Source organism: Protopterus annectens, chromosome 11.part0 (genome assembly GCF_019279795.1).
Source record: "Protopterus annectens isolate FY-2018-M chromosome 11.part0, PAN1.0, whole genome shotgun sequence".
Classification (NCBI taxonomy): domain Eukaryota; kingdom Metazoa; phylum Chordata; order Ceratodontiformes; family Protopteridae; genus Protopterus; species Protopterus annectens.
In genome coordinates this window covers 435,209,137-435,225,797 of record NC_056745.1, presented here as the reverse complement: position 1 = coordinate 435,225,797, position 16,661 = coordinate 435,209,137, and the positions used below count along the sequence as shown (strand labels likewise).

Sequence of the window (16,661 nt, the reverse complement as noted above, 5' to 3'; positions counted from 1 at the left end):
TTCACTAAGGTTTCGAACATAGTTAAAAAAAAATAAATACAGCCTTATGGTTATCTTTCACATAGTAGGCTATCTTTGCCTCGTAGTTTGCTTTGGCAGATTTGAGCAGCACTAATTTGTTTAGACTGATGAGCATCTTTTTGAACCGTTTTGTCTGTTCTTATTTGGCTTTGGAGAGGATATTTTTCCTTTTGTTTAATAGCTTATTTATGCTAAGGGTCCACCAAGGTGGCTTATTTTTGCCAATCATAGGTCTGACTCAAGGCAGGTAGTGACTCCTCTATGCAGCTATGAATGTAGTTGTACAGTGCTTTTGTGCACAGCTCAGAGTAGCCCTCAGTGTCACCCGGGTTCAGAGGGTCTTGGAAGCTTACTAGGCTGTCACCTAGTTTGAGGTAATAGGCCTTAGTAAAATTCTCAACAGGTTTGGGGTTTGATGGGGGTTCTAGGTGAGTTTTAATACTAAAGGTGATCACTTTGTGGTTAGAGCTTAACAGGGAGGAGTTAATGCATGGGAGGGAGCAGCATCCCTCCATGTTCATGAGTACCAGGTCTAGGATATTTGTACCTGTAGTTGGGAAGCTAACTAGTTGCTCCATACTGTTTGCATTGATGAAGTCCAAAAACTTCTGAGGAAGCAAATTTTGGGTTGTACAAGTCTCCCAGTTTATGGAGGAGTAGTTGAAGTTGTCCATAAGTATGGTGCCATACTAAATATGCTTTACAACAGTTTATTTCTGCTCTGCTTATAACACTTATTTGAAATACATGTTAATGTCTGCACTTTACCTGCCCATCACCTACTAATGAACATCAATGCATTACAGTAGAAAAAACAAAGGTGTCAATGATCCACTTGTTTTGTTTTATCATGTACAAGCTTTCATACTTAAAATTATGCTCTTGTTCTGATAACTCTCCTACAGAAATCCTCTCCATTCTCTTCCTAAAGCTGTTTACTGAAGCAAATGATTCATTAGTGGAAAAAAAACTGTCCTGGTCCTATACCCTGTAATTTTTAGCCTAACCACAGATAAGCCTCATAAAACAATATTGTCCTAAAATATTAAAAATCTACATCTCAAACAATACATCCCATACATAGCTTGCAATTTATTTGAAAGGTCAATGTTATAAAAGCACAAAAATCACTTTTGTAATTGTTAGCTATGAAACCAGTTTACAAAGCTGTTATTGTATTTCATCTGTTTGAATACAAGTCTATGCACCTGTTTACTTATATATCTGATGTTGGCATTTTCATTCTTCCTCAACCTACGAGTTCAGATCTGGCCCTTGGATCTGATTCGGCCACATACTACTGACTTCAAATCCAGCCCTTGAGCTCCTCCCTCTACCCATAATGCAGTATTCCAACCTGATGACCTCTAGACTATTGCCACATAACCCTGTAGCTAAACAGAGGCAGGTGTAGCTGATAAAGGATGGGCTCAAACCCAGAACTGTAGGCTCGAAATACAATCTGATAGGTCTCTAAAGATAAATGGAAGTGGGATGGAAGGGAGGGAAGTTGAGGAAAAATGAAAAAAATTATAAAAGGAGATACTGCCAACACAACTAGCTAGAATTTTGTAAATTATATGTCATTGGTGAATATCAAAATGACATGCGTATCAGACCTGTATGTCGTACTTATATCAAAACTGCGTGTACAAATGTGTGTATTGAAAAGGTATTTGCAAAGTGTTGTGTTTGAAATGTAACCATAGTGTGCCCTACTGGAAGAGAACAGAAATGTACATGAACTATTGTAACTGATTAAATGTATATATTTCAACAGTGGAAACTGGAATACAGGAGGTTAACCTCAGTCCAGCAAACTTTAGAAAAATATTTGAAATTAAATTACTTTATAGGCTATGCAATCAAGAGGCTATTTCTCAATATTTCATCATAGCTAGAGAGACTGTCTGTACAAGGAAGCTTTCTGTATTGTCCTTTGAGTGAACAAACTGCTACTTTTGAAGCATGAAGGAATGCAATTGTTTTATGACTTCCAGCATCTGCCAAATATCTGAGAAAAAGCCCTTGTCTGTATATCTTTACAGGTAGATGCTAAATGCTGCCAGCTTCTAAGAATGGGGTTTTTGGCCTGGGAACTAGAAGTCAGGTGACCAGAAATGATGTCATTCTACAAGCTATCCCAGCAGTAATATTTTGGATATTAATTTGAGAAGTCTCTTGGTGAGGGCAGGGCATTCGGTCTTGGACCTGACAACAACATTAAGAACCATTCACCACTTCTGCCTTGCTCTAATGAAGTAAGTTTCTAGGGAAAAATATAGCTCTCAGATATAGTCAGGAATATAATAAAGCTTAGCTTAGATGTTTTGCTTTATTTGTGCGAGCCTGTACTGCAATGTTATTTTAAATATTTCCTGTGGTTTTGAACTCTGTCACTACTAATATACATTTAGAATGTGTCTTGTTCTTTTATTTATTAAAAAATACTTAAACCTTTCATTGTGGCTGATCTGTGTAGAGATATTTAAGTTTTGAGACTACTTGCATATTTATTTGGTGACACTGTGTGGGCCACTCCTAACAGCCTTGCTCTTGGTCAAACTACCATTTGTGTTACTATTAACATTACACAGTAAGATTGGACACCCTTTAAGGCCCCTAAAGTAGCTGATAAGAAGTAACTGGTGGCAGTGATAACTACATTATAGTCTGGGCAGAAGGCAGCATAGCTAGTTAACCTTTGCCAGCCTTTCCAGTGTGTGTGTGTGTGTGTGTGTGTGTGTGTGTGTGTGTGTGTGTAGATCAAACCTCAGAGTGCCATCAGCTACTCGGGCAGGGAAATGAAGCACTGGTTGGAAAGAGGGTACTGGAGGTCTTGGCTTGGTCACTCAGCTGAGATCTCAATTCTATAGTTGTGCCAGTGGGGAGTCTTATTGGGAGTCTGGAGGAAGAGAGAAACCAGCCTTGGAATGACTGTGGTCTCTGTGTGCTCTTAAGGGAAACTGCACTTGATACAGAGAGCTGCATCTGGAAATACTGCATGTGTACTTATCCTCAGTAGACAGTAAACATCCCCCACTGTTGCCAGTGGTGAGGATTGAGGCTCCTTGATTACTGGTCCAGTGGAGAGTCACAGACAATACAGATGCCTACTTATGGTGAACAACTATTTGCAAGAGAGTTCCACCATCAATTCCACATACAAATGATTGCGTTCCACTATAGATATTACTCAAATGGTTGTAGAACTGCAATTGTTTGCATATTTATTTCCTACAACAATCATACTGCATTCAGATTCATATACTCTAAAGGAATCAAACATTTTAAGACTTGATTCATTAAACAGAGCTGAATACTAGTGGTTGTAGACAGTTTCTTGAATTAAGGTGCAAACTCCTTCATATTTGTGGTTGTTGAATAAATGCAGACAGCAGCTACAATTTAAATGAATGTGCTGCATGACAGGATAAATCAGTACAGCTTTTTTTTTTAATCTGGGACAAAGATGATGCAATCTTTCAACAACCTCTCAAGTATATTGTAATTCAATAGGCAGAGTGAAATGCATACTGGACAAAGGGCTGGTACATTTCTGTATAGTGCAATTAATTGTGCCACCCAAAATAATGAGGTGCATGGATCGCCACAATTACATTCCAAAGACAGGAAAAAGACAAGCTTAGTAAGCACTTTTCTGATGTCAGAAATGTGCATAACAAGAAGTTATGTACTTACCATAATGTTCCATCTGTATTGTTGCCTCTCATTTGCTCTTCAACCTACAGGTTTTGGATCAGAGCATCGGATTGGACTCGGCTGTATACCAAAGCTGTAGACTCCATCCGAGCTCCACCCCTATCCATAATCCTACTCTCCTCCAAATCCCTCAGATCTAGTTTACTGCAGCCTACTACATCACAATCATACCACCAATAAACAAGAACAAATTACTTAGAATAAAGGAATCAGCCAAGTTAGGATACTTCAGGAGCTCAAAGGAAACAGACATCTGTCCAAAAAAATTCTTAGGTTCTTAAAAGGGCAGGGGGGTGGAGGGATGGAAGGTTGAAGAGTAAATGAGAAGACCCTCAAGGAAGAATATTTCAGAGCACAGCAGAAACAAGACACACCCTGGTCCTGGAAATAATGTCCCATTTATAATGATAAATAAAGGTATGATGGTTAGACCAAGTAGCAGTTGCACAAATTTAATCTATGGGAAGTTAAGACCAGAAAGCTGAAGTTGAAACAGACTTAGTAGAATGGGCTTTACTATTACTAGGCAAGCAAATACACTTAGAGCAATAAGCAAGTTTGATACAACTGGCAATCCAGTGGGTTAGCATAACCTTGAAAACTGGTTTACCAAATCTGGACTTGGAAAAGGATATGAAAGTTAGTCAGATTTCCTGAATGTTTTGGTTCTATCCAAACAGAAGCATAGTTGTCTATACACATCCAATGTATGAAGATGGCATTTCCCTTTGTTTTGAAAGTTTGGAAAAAAAACTGGAAGATTGATGATTTGATTTAAGTTAGCCTCAGAAGCGACCTTGGGCAAAAAGGATGGATTAGTAAAGTAACTCTGCCCTTGTAAAAAAACAGATATGGAAGTTTGCAAGACAAACACTGTAGCTCAAATACCCTCTTGGAGGAAGTAACAGCCACCAAGAAAATAATTTTCTAAGTCAGATACTTCAAGTCTACTTTCACTGAAGGTTCAAATGGGGGTGAGACTAAAGCCTGAGGAACTAAAGTGAGGTCCCAAGGAGGGGCAGGATCCTTAATATGATGTATGAGAAAGGTACCCTTCAGGAAAGCCTTGCATAGTTTTGATGAAGCTAGGGAGAAAGTTCTCCCCTACGTGAAAATTGGAAACGGTGGCAAGTTGTACCTTCACCATAGAAAAGCTTACTCCCGTAAAGAGGTAAGCCAGGAAGTCCAAAACTGCCGAAACTGGTGCAGAAAAGGGGGTCTAAATTGTTCTGATGAGCCCAGAGTGAGAACCTCTTCCACATTCTGTTGTATAGCTTCCTAGTGGATGGTTTGTGTGCCACAATCAATTTTTCTGACTGGGGAGGAACACCCAGGAGTTCTAGCAATCACCAGAAGTTGAAAAACGAAGTGGTTAGTTTCAAGTTCAGAAGATCTAGATAAGAGTTCCCAGAGGGGTGGGAAAAGAGATCTGGAGAGGCCTGCAGAGTCAAAGTTGGACAAACCAGGTGAGACCAAAGGAAGGTGAAGCACACCTGATGGGGCCAAAAAGGGGCAATGAAGATGACTTGGCATTTCAACCGCTGTGCTTTCTGTAGAAATTTGGGAATGAGTGGAAAGGGAGGGAAGGCAGAGTAGAACGGGGGGGGCAGGGCAAGCATGGACTACAGCATCTCTTGGTGGCTGTCCCTGTGTAGGGATCAGGGCAAAAAACTCCCTGCACTTGTGTTGGAGGGAGATGCGAATAGGTCGCAGCAAGGTTGAACCCAACTCCGGAAGATCATATTTGCCACTGCAGGCTTTAGAAGCCACTTGTGAGACATCGGAATGGTCTTGCGGTGCCTGTCCACAAAAATGTTAGATTTCTCTGGAATGGGCGTCACTATGAGAAAGCGGTTTGAAAAGATTGCCACAACCTCATGGCCTCTCGACACAAGGGATAAGCTCTGGTTCATCATTGCTTGTTGACATACCAGACCACTAACATTCTTTCTGAATATCAATAGGTCTGGTAGGGAAGAGGAGTGGAGGGCTTGCAACACAAGCACCACTCATCTCCAGAACATGTATATGCAAATTGGTCTCTAAGGGGGATCACATGCCTTGGACTATGTCCCAGATAATCCCAGCCCCACCAGAGTTGGGAAGCATCAGTGGTCACAGTGGCTGAGTGGGGAGGAAGGACAAAAGGCTGGCCCTGGAGAAGACTGATTGTAGCCACCAGATGGGACTGTTTTTGCATGCTCATGATATCCTGATTAGGTAGTTCAAAGGGCAACGCAGAAGGGACCATTGCACAGCTAAGTTCCATTGAAGCACTCTCATATGAAGGTGGGCTAAGGTTGTTGATTGTTGCAGCCATGGACCCCAAGGCAGGTAAGACTGGCTTGGGGGGGAAGGAGTACCCATATTCTGTCTGGCATGAGCTCTCAGACTGGAGATCCTGTCAGGAGTAAGAAGGGCTAGAGATTGAGTGGTGTCCAAATGAGCTCTGGTAAAGTCTATGGCCTGAACTGGAAGATGGGATTTGTTTAGATTGACAAGAGATGCCAAAGGTTGAGGCTAACTGAAGTAGGTATTCTCTGGCTTGAAGGAGTCAATGCCTCATGGGAGCAGTTAGGAGCCAATCATTTAGGTAAAGAAACACCTGGAATCCATGCAGTCTCAAGTGAGCTGTTATCACTGGTGAACACCCTGACGGGCTATGGTGAGACCAAAGGGCAGTGCTCAGAAATGGTAGCAATAGGCTCCCAAGACTTCAGTGAAGATGCACTCTGGAGCACCTATTCATCTTGATGCGATAGTACGTGTCCAGAAGATTTATCAAGGACATCCAGTTGTCCTTCTGCAGGAAGGGCAGAATGGACTGTAATGTGACCATTTGGAACTTTAAATTGGCAATTGACTTGTTTAGGGAAGTAAGATCCAGAACGAGTCTGACAGCCCCCATCTTTTTGAGCACTAAAGAATCTTGAGAAAAAATGGATCCAAGCTGGTCTGGGGGGGCACTATGGATGACTCTTTTTGAGAGCAGCTTTGCGATCTCTAACACAGCCACCTCCCATTGATTGGTGGGACATCAGGTAGGATCTTCCTTGAAGGTTTTAGGAACAAAGGTATAGAATAGCCTCTGGATATAATCTTTACCACCCAACACTCTATTGTGATGGCTTCCCAGGCTGTTGAGTATAGACACAAATGTCCCCTGATTACCTCCAGAGTAGAGAAGTTGGGCAATCTTTCAGGACCACTGATTGGGTCTGTCCAAGAAAGAATCTCAAGACCGTTAATTCATCGGACCTCCTCTGCCATGAGGGCAGCTTCTATTATATCCATTTCCCCCCTCTGCCTCTGGGAGAAAGGTCCCCCTTGTGAATCCTGGAAAGGACCCTCCAATATTTATGGAACCACAACTTCTTACCTCCATGCTGCCTCCTGGTAAAGGTCTGTTGCTGGGTAGAGAAGCATATCCTGATGGCAGACAAGGTCTTTTTCCATCCTTTTCACTTTGGGAGTGTGTCTTTAACCAGATTGAAAAGGGCCCATCCATCTAAAGGAATATTGACAAGAGACCTTATAGGGTAATGAAAAAAACACACCACCACAGCCAGGTGTGCTGTCTGACAGCAATGCCCTGATCCGGCCACCAGTGAGGCATCCTCTGCCACATGAGAGATTAACCTCATGGATGTTTGAAACAGACTGGAGGGTGGCCATTCTTGAGGAATAGGATTTCTGTTCCTCAGCAGACATGGACCTTGGGACTGAGCTAGAGATTTCCTTAACCAAATTCTGCTGTAGCCTGGTTACATGTGCCAGGTAGCTCAGGACTCACAATGCAAGGTCTGCTGAAGTGTAAACCTGCTTTCCAAACCTGTCCAAAGCCCTAGACTCCCTGTTATAGGGGGGTGGACATTGGAGCTCTGCCGAGTTAGCTCCATTTTAGTGGTGAGTGCAACCACCATGGCATCAATAGGAATCCCTTTAGTACAGTGCAGTCAATCACGAGGGGCACCAAGGATCTTATCTGGGATAGGTTCCACACTGTGTCCAGTTCCTTCCATGCCCTGCGGGAACACAAGATGAATAAGGGGGTCCATGGGGGGGGGGCACCCAAGAAGTAGATAGGCCTGACCCAAAGGCTTCCAGAAATACCAATTCCTCTAGATTAGGGCTTTTGGAAGACCGACCAACCACCCTTCTGGTGTAGGATTTCCATGATGTCTCCATAAGAGACGTCTCCATAAGAGACGTCTCCATAAGAGATGTCTCCATAAGAGATGTCTCCATAAGAGATGTCTCCTAGTCTCTGCTAGGGAAAAGCATTCTTTTGTTAGGGAGTGAAGGATGTCCATTGAGTTGGCTGCGCATGTTATGGTGGTATCATCTGCATATTGCACTATTCAGGCTTTAGGAATACTGTTTGGGAGCAGATTGGTGAGGAGGGTAAAAAGAGGTGGCCCCAGGATGGAGCCCTGGGGTACTCCTAGGGAGACTGGCAGGGAGGGCGAGAGTTGGTTTTGCCACATAACAACTTGTTTACTTCCCTCTAGGTCATTTTTGAACCAGGAGATGGCAGGGGTTGCAAGGTTTAGAGTTGCTAGTGAAAGGATGAGTTTATTGTGGTTAACCATATCGAATGCTTTGGACAAGTCAAGGAAGGTGGCAGATACAAGGAGTCCATTGTTTTTGCGAGTATTGACAATGCTGGTGAATTCTGTTAGTGAGGTGGAGGTGCTATGGAAGGGTCTAAAGCCATGTTGTTGCTGTGTTGCTATTAGATCATGTTCTAGGAGATATTTCATTATTTGCTTGTGTATTACCCTCTCTAAAATTTTAGATAAAGGGGGTAGTATGGCTATAGTGCAGCAGTTATTGAGTTCCAGGGAGGTTCCCTCCTTTATGTAGAGGGATGATGTGTGATTTTCCATAGCTTGGGTACTATACACTGAGATGGATCTGTTAATTAGGATGGAGACAGGAAAAGATATGGCTTCAGCAGCCAGGTGGAGGTATTCAGCGGGTAATTTATCTGTGGCTAGAGACAGTTTGAGCTTGTGGAGTAGTTTTTCAATGGATTTGGTTGGTTCTGGGTGGAAGCTGAACTTAGGGCAATTGCTAGCTGGGGGTGGGGGTGGATTTGCAGGGGTGGGGATGTTGTCATAGGGTTGGTTGTTTGCAAGGGTCTGGATGGTTTCTGTATTAAACTGAGTGGTGATGTCTTCTTGGTCATCTATTTTTGGGGTTGGAGTAGTTTTACCTGGCTGTAGAACAGAGTTAATTGCTGCCCAAAATTTTTGTGGGTTGTTCCTGTGCTTATCCTGTAACTTTTGGTAGCAATATGTTTTGTCTGTTTTGGCGAGTTTTTTGGCTTTGTTATGTAGTTCAACGGATATTTGTTTATTCAATTGGGATTTACTGCTGTAGTTAGTCCAGGCCTTGTTTCTTTTTTTTTTGAGGAGGGATTGTGTGTCTGGTGTTAACCAGGGGCATATTTAGTTTCAATTCTTGTTGTTCTTGAGGGGGCATGATGGTTAAGGGTATTTAAGAAGGTAGTACCAAAATATAGTACAGCTTAATCAAGAGGTAGGTTTTTTAGGGCGGTCCAATTGCACATTTTTAGGTCGTTTATACAGTTGGAGCGGTTAAAATGTTTTTTTGTTTCTAATTAGGCACGTAGATATTTGGGTCAGTTGTGGCGATTTTGATCTGAGTAAGAATGTGGCTTAGTGGTCACTCAGGGCATCTGGTAGACGCCCTGCTAGGGATATCCGTGATGGGTGGGATAAGAGTACCCGATCTAGAGTGGATTGGTGTTTCATTCTCGTCTGTTCTTGAGTGGGAAGTGATGAGTTGGGTTAGGCCACGTAGGTTAATATGGGAGAGTGGGTTATGACTGGAACAGTTTTGCCAGTCAGTATTAAGGTCTCTAATACTATGCTTTCCTGGGGGAGGGAATTAGATATCCATTCTAGGAGTTTTTCTGTAATGGGGACATTGCCTGGAGGGATGTAGCATCCTATGATCTTGATGTGTTTACTATCATTAAGTTTTAGTTTTGTTAGAGTGAGTTCAACTTTATCGAGGCCTGGGGTTATGTCTACTTTCTCAAGGACGAGGTGAGATTTATGCACTATAGCAACACCTTCCCTTTTTTACCTATTCTATCACTATGAATTATATTGTGACCTGGTGGAGTGATTTCATTGTTGTGGTTGCCTGGTTTAAGCCAAGTCTTTGTTAGTATGACTATCTCAGGTTGATAAAAGGAGAGTAGTGCATGAAAGTCGTGGACTTTTAGTATACTTCTGATACTTAAATTTAAAATGAGGAGCATGGATTTGTCTTGGTTGAGTAGGGTATCATTCACGTTGAGGGTTGGGGCTCCTAGATTTTGTGGGCCTGGGTTTGGGTGTATATCACCGCAGCTAAAGAGTTGGGTTTGGAGGTAAAAATAGAGTAGTTTGTTTAGGGTCTTTAAGTTCTTTATAGTTGTTTGGGATTGGTAGTGTGATGGCTGTAATCTGTGTGCATAGTGGTGAATAAAGAAGGTTTGGTAGTGATATTGGACTAGTTGAGTTAAAGGGTTCATTGTAATGTTAATGGGGGTAGTTTTTCTTGGTATGTGGATCAAATTAAATTGTTTTTGGTGGTTGATGATAGAAGTCAACAGTGGGAGGGTGGATACACCTAGGAGCAATAGTAAGAGGTGTATGTATGTGGGTTTGGGTATGGTTTGGTTGGGTCATGAGATCTGCTTGGGATGGGGTGGATGATGAAAGGCATTTGTGATTGTAAGGTAGTTAGATGGAAGACTGTGCTTTACAGGATGTGGAATTGTGGAAAAGAAGGAAATGGGTACAGGGGTGGGGCAGATTCAGTGATTGGTGGTTAGCATGAGGAGAGTGGCTAAGTTTAGATGAAATGTAACACATGGGAGCGGGTGGGAATAGGGGGCAGGGAGGGGAACAGAGTGAGCCCAAGCACAGCGAGGGCACGTGCAGCAGGGCTAACACTAACTCCAATTATATCCCTGGGCTTATTTGTTTCTTTTCTTTGTACACCAAATGCATCTTTTCACTTGTTTCTGTTTACACCGAATATGTCTGTTTGGCTGTATTGTACTAGTTTAATTTACTTATGCAGTCACACAGAAAAGGGTATGGGGAAGCTTCCTCACCACAAGCAGACCAAAAGATAACTTTCAAAATGGCGCCGCTCAAGGAGACCCACTAATATAGACTAGTTGATGTGCATGGGGGAGGAGGGAGATACAAAATGGGGGAAAGTGTGGCCAGAAAAAGTAGGTAAAGATCTGGCCCATCCCCTCACAGAAGACTGCAAAGAAAAGCAATCAGCATAAGAAATGGAAGGCTTGGAGCTGTAATGTAAGTGTAAGCAAGGAAGAGGTAGAAGCAGGAAATTAGGAGTGTAAGCAGTTAGTTGCAGAAACACTACTTTATGGCCTTGGTGTGCAAGTAATACAAAGGAAGGTAAAACTATCTGTTGGACAAAATACACCAAGTAAATGGTACTTGCCTTACTTTACAAGTATGCAGTGTAGAGGCAGATCTATGTGGGACAAGATATAGGAAGTATATTAAGTTATGCCACCCAGTGGCAACAGACAAAGCTATAGTTGCCTGGGGGGTGCCCTTGCAGGTGTGCATGCCAGCCAAAACAACGTTTAAAAATAACTAGTAAAAACAAATGTGCTGTAAAAGGAAATGCAAATAACCAGTCACAATGTTTAAAACAACTGTTAAGGACCACATCCGCCAATAACTAACTGTAAATATCCAGTCACCTATGCAGACTTGTCAGGTAGGTATCCTTATTAAAATGTGTTACTCTTGGCTTGCAATAACTGTAGGGAGAAACCAGACCACAGCAGTGGTTTTATCTGCCAATGTTGCAGTTGCTGGGGGGGGGGTGAGCTGCAATGATGCAGGTAGACAAGTGGGCTGCAGGTGTGCACACTGAAAAGGGTCTGGGGAAGCTTCCTCACCACAAGCAGGCTTGGATCCGAAATAGAAAAAAAAAAAAAAATATATATATATATATATATATCCATGACAAGGAATGGAGACAGTGATAGGAAAGACTAGAGAGAACAACACTAAATAACTTGAAAAAAATTAGCAGAATGTCACTCATTGAAAAAACTCCCCGAGAAGCTCACAGAGTTGAGAAACGGATACTTAGCAAAATGCAGCAAACAAGAGCTGGGGGATGTGGAGGAGCTCAGATGTTAAAGCCTACAGCTTTGGTATACGGCTGAGTCGGATCCGATGCTTGGATCCGCAACCTGGAGGTTGAAGAGCAAATGAAGACGACATCAGATCTTTTGTTAAGCACCCCTAACAACAGTTAAGTTCAGGTCTTGCACTCAAGATTGACAGCAGCAGTGCCTGCCAGAAAAGAACAGCAGAAGATAAAACAGCTTGCAATGCAACTTCTAAACAAAGTGTGCAGAAGTAAAGTGTGCAGAAGTATTTAACATGTTTTAAAAGCAGTTCATTTCTACCTGCTGTCTGTGTGAGAAGGCTAGCGTTTTATCAGTTTTCAAAGGCTCTGAAAGCCAGTAAAACACTTCATATTCTTATACTTTTTTCTATACCTGGTAGTGCATGGAGTAGATAAAGCTCTATGAATACAAAGAATTATGCTCAAGTCTTATCAGTCATAATCCTTAGGTGTTCTCACCATGGATGCCAAGATTCACCTTACAAGCTTCGCGCTCAAAGTAAAATTCTTAAGTGTCCAAGTCTTGCACACACAAGCTGGATATGACTGAGACATCATAAAACTTTATGCTAATTTCAGAGAGTATAAAGATTTTGTTTGAGATGTGCTCAGCAACATATCCCTCAGTCAAGATTTTCACCAAAATGGGTTCTGAATTAGATTAATGTAACAAATTGTGCTGTAATCTTTTTGTGACCTTAACACATCCTTCCTTGCAAGCTATGCATTTCAAATCATCTTCTTTTCGAATTACAAGTTTCATTAAAACACGCTTCTTGGCTATGTTCTTGACTTTTATATCTACAGCACTTTCACACTGCATGAGGTAGTCTGGCATGGTTGTGTACCTATGCAACCATTTATGTAAATGGGAGTAAGTCCTTTCCTTTTCCTCTTTCTGGAAAAAAAAAACACATTACATGAGCTCACCAATATTAAAGAACACGTGTTTAGATTGTGTACTCATCAGTAATTCTGTGCAGTATCAGTTGAGCAAATGTGACAGCTGTTTACTTTTACCAGACACAAACCTTTGAAGCAAACAATACATTTCATTACATTTGAGAGCAACAAATATCCTTTCATCATTAATGTGATGCATCAAAATTACTTAAGGCATTCAACTTATCAGCCATTTCCCGCTCATTCACTGGCAAATATATTGCTTTGGTATTTGCTTTATTCTGAAGAGTCGAGCCAAACCACTGGCTCATTTCTGGCTTGACCAAGTAAAAAAAAATGCCTGGCTTCTCGAACTACAGAAATGTATAATTTTGTATGCATTGCATTCATTCTGTTACGTTACAAATCCTATCTCAAGGTCAACAAAATGTCAAAATACAGGACAATACCTTTCAAAATCTGAATACCCTACACCCTCTCTCTCAGGTCTAAGACACTGCATTGCAATCTGACCATTATCATGACTCTTCTCTGCTCTTATGAGCACCATTTGTATAAAGTTTCACTATACTATGCCAAGCTACATTGCAGATATTTTATACAGACCTGACAAAACTGCATGACATACTTTATATCTGACTTACATTGTAATTATGTTGTATTCATTCTGCTTTGCTCACATGTTGCTTACAACCCAGTCTAAGCCTGCAATTAGTCCTTCATCAGTGCTCTAACCTGAACAAAATAAAAATGGGATACATTTTTATAAATTAAGAGCTGCATACAGGTACAAAAGATAGGGCTGTTGCCAAACAAGTGTTCCTTTATTAATTTTCCTTTGTGTGGAGTCTGCACGTCCTCCCACTGTCTGCAGTGGTCTTTGCCGCTAGAGTCCTCATCCAGGACTGGTTCTCTGGCTTTTACCTGGTGTTTGCTCTAAGTGCTTATATCTAAGCATCCTATAATGCTAAATAGCAGATAGCTTATCCTAAGAGTTACTTAGGTTTGCATTATGTTTTCAGAGCAAATACTCTTACACTGAAAGCTTGCCAGGTATGTTGCAAGGAAATGCAATTTTTCATCCTTGTAGCACATCCAAGCAGGACTATGACACAGCCTGGAAGTAGAATTCAACAAGAGTATGGGGTGATGCAGTGTCCAGTCCTGAACAAGCAGAACAGCTCCATCTTGTTTTACTTTACTTGTTTTGCAGCAGATTAATGGTGTCATCGTACCACAAACCCTGTCTCCAAGTAATTACTTTAGAGTCACAAGATAATATAGGTGACCTGCACTAAGGCCTATCCTTGCATGGAATCATCTCACTTTGAAGAAAGATTTTTCAGCAAATGCTTGTTCTACATGTTAAGGATGGTTATGTGCAATCATTACAACTGAGAATCTTATCTCCAGGTTGGTTAACCTTACACAGTGTCATGAACCCTTACCCATGTAAACTCAGAAACCCCCCTTGACTCAATAAGAGCCACAGGTTAAGGACTGATATAGCTCCTCCAACATCAATAACTATGAAAGCCCCCATTTAAATGGTATCAGAAGTTTACTCATGCACGACATATCAATCACTAAGCAGTAATCAAAGTTTATGCAATCAAACCCATATGTTAACGTGCACACTTTAGTACACAGTGGGGAAATTAAATGGTTAAGTTACTTACATGTTTATATAGCGAGTCTTTATAGGGATATTATTGATTAGATTCATATCCTCTTCAGCTAATGTAAAGTCAAATACCTAAAAAAGAAAAGTAAATTTAAATGTCTAAATATTGTTGCCAACAAGAATGATTAACAGGATTTCTTTAAGACAACAATTCTGTACTGAAATAAACAAATTAATGGCATCTTTATCTTCTGCATAAATTTTGAGACCTAAAGGTAGACATTTTCTCAGAAGTTTTGTAACAATTTATGTTTACTAATCTATTAAATTATTACTACCTTCAGCAAAATCATTAGCATTCTTTTACATTAAAGGTAAAGGAAAGGGGGCAGTTTTTACCCTGATCTGCTTCACTTATTAATAATACCAGTGAAATATGTATTTTCTTCATCATCTGGACAGTGCAGTGGTGCAGCAGTAGCATTGTCGCCTCACAGCAAGAGGTTCTCCGGTTCGCTTCTTGGCTGGGGTGCCTTCTGTGTGGAGTCTGCATGTCCTCCCTGCACTCATGTGGATTTCCTCACACATTACAAAGACATGCATCTGGAGCATTTCTCCCCGGGCCTCCGCTGAAAATTGGCTTTGTTCCAAGTCGGACTTTCCCGGTTAACAAATGTTAAATACAATTATTTTCAGGATGAGTGGCCAACATTTTCAGTTCAATTCTATCATATGTACTAGAAACTGCGTTATGAAGTAAAACAAAATTTTTATTCTGCAAATCCTCCAGCAGCATATAAAAAGACAATTAACAAGAAGTAATCTAAGACAGCAAATAGACAATATAAATATCAATATCAGCAAATGTATTTAACTGTGCAAGAGAGTGCATTTGTGTAAAAAAAAAAGCTTGTATCCCTTATCCCTCCAAATGTGAACCAACCTACAATACTGGAGGGAGAGGTAGTATGCGAGTTTTAACAGTCTACAAGCTTGAGGTATAAAACTTTCAGCCTGGTTGTTTTGGCCACTATGCTCTTATAGTAGCAGCATAAAAAGTTTGTGCTGTGGGTGAGTAGTGTCCATGATAATGTTTTGAGCCCTCCTAAAAACTCTTGGTGTAGATGTCCTCCAATGCAGGGAGTGTTACTGTTTTGTGCAGTTTTTATTACTCGCTGCAGAGCCTTGCAATCTCATACTGTACTATTCCTGAACCATACTGTAAGAGTGGGAGAGAATGCTCTCAATTGTACATCTTTAGAAGTTGCTGAGGATGGTTTGGGGCATGCCAAAAACTTCATCAGCGTTCTCAGAAAATACAGTAGCTGCTGGCTTTTCCCTACCAGGTCTGTGATGTTATGAGTCCAGGTAAGGTCCTCAGGAAAGTTAATACAGAGGAATTTAAATGTAGCAACTTTTTCTGCCTCACACTCACCAATATATAATGGTAAGTGCTGCCCTCTATTCCTCCATGTATCAATAATCATCATTCATTTTGCTGGTAGAAGATATTATTGTTCTGACACCACTTCACAAGGTTCTTCACTTCCCTCCTATATGCTGAATCATCACCCCCAGAGATCAGACTAGTGACTGTTGTATCATCTGCAAATTTGACAATACTGGTGTCATGTTGAGAAGCAGCACAATCATAAGTGAAGAGGGTGTACAGCATTTGACTCTGCACACAGCCTTGTGGAATTCCTGTATTATTGTTTCAGAAATGTTATTTTCTCCAGCCTAACTGGCTGTGGTCTGCCTGTAAAAAAAAAAAAAAAATTCAAGACCCAGTTGCAAAGTGTTGGCGGCACACCAAGTATGGACGGCTTATTTATGAGCTTTGTTAGCAGCACAGTACTGAAGGCCAACATTAGCAGCAATAGACGACAACAGTCATTCTCCAAATGAGTAAGAACAGTATGCAATGTTGTACTGACTGCATCCCCTGTCGACTTATTCAGTCTGTATGCAAACTGCAGGGGACCCATTGTATCAGGTATAACTGACTGAATATGACTCAGTGATGCTCTCAAAGCAATTCATCACTAGGAGTCAGCACAACTGATCAATAGTCATTCAAGCAGTTGGTTTTGCCCTTTTTCTGCAATGGAATAATAGTGGTTGCCTTAAAACAAGTGGGAATTGTAGCTCATGCAAGGGAGAGATTGAATACATCAGCCAATAC

At 41.2% G+C, this 16,661-nt stretch overlaps 1 protein-coding gene across 1 annotated transcript in view; it reads right to left on the bottom strand.

The window, feature by feature from the left end:
• Positions 1–16,661, bottom strand: part of LOC122814951 (estradiol 17 beta-dehydrogenase 5-like) — a 171,754-nt gene that overhangs the window by 44,296 nt on the left and 110,797 nt on the right. Inside the window, exon 4 of the mRNA XM_044087209.1 lies at positions 14,532–14,608. Within this exon, the coding sequence (XP_043943144.1) occupies positions 14,532–14,608 (77 nt within the window). The remainder of the gene's footprint in view (positions 1–14,531; positions 14,609–16,661) is intronic.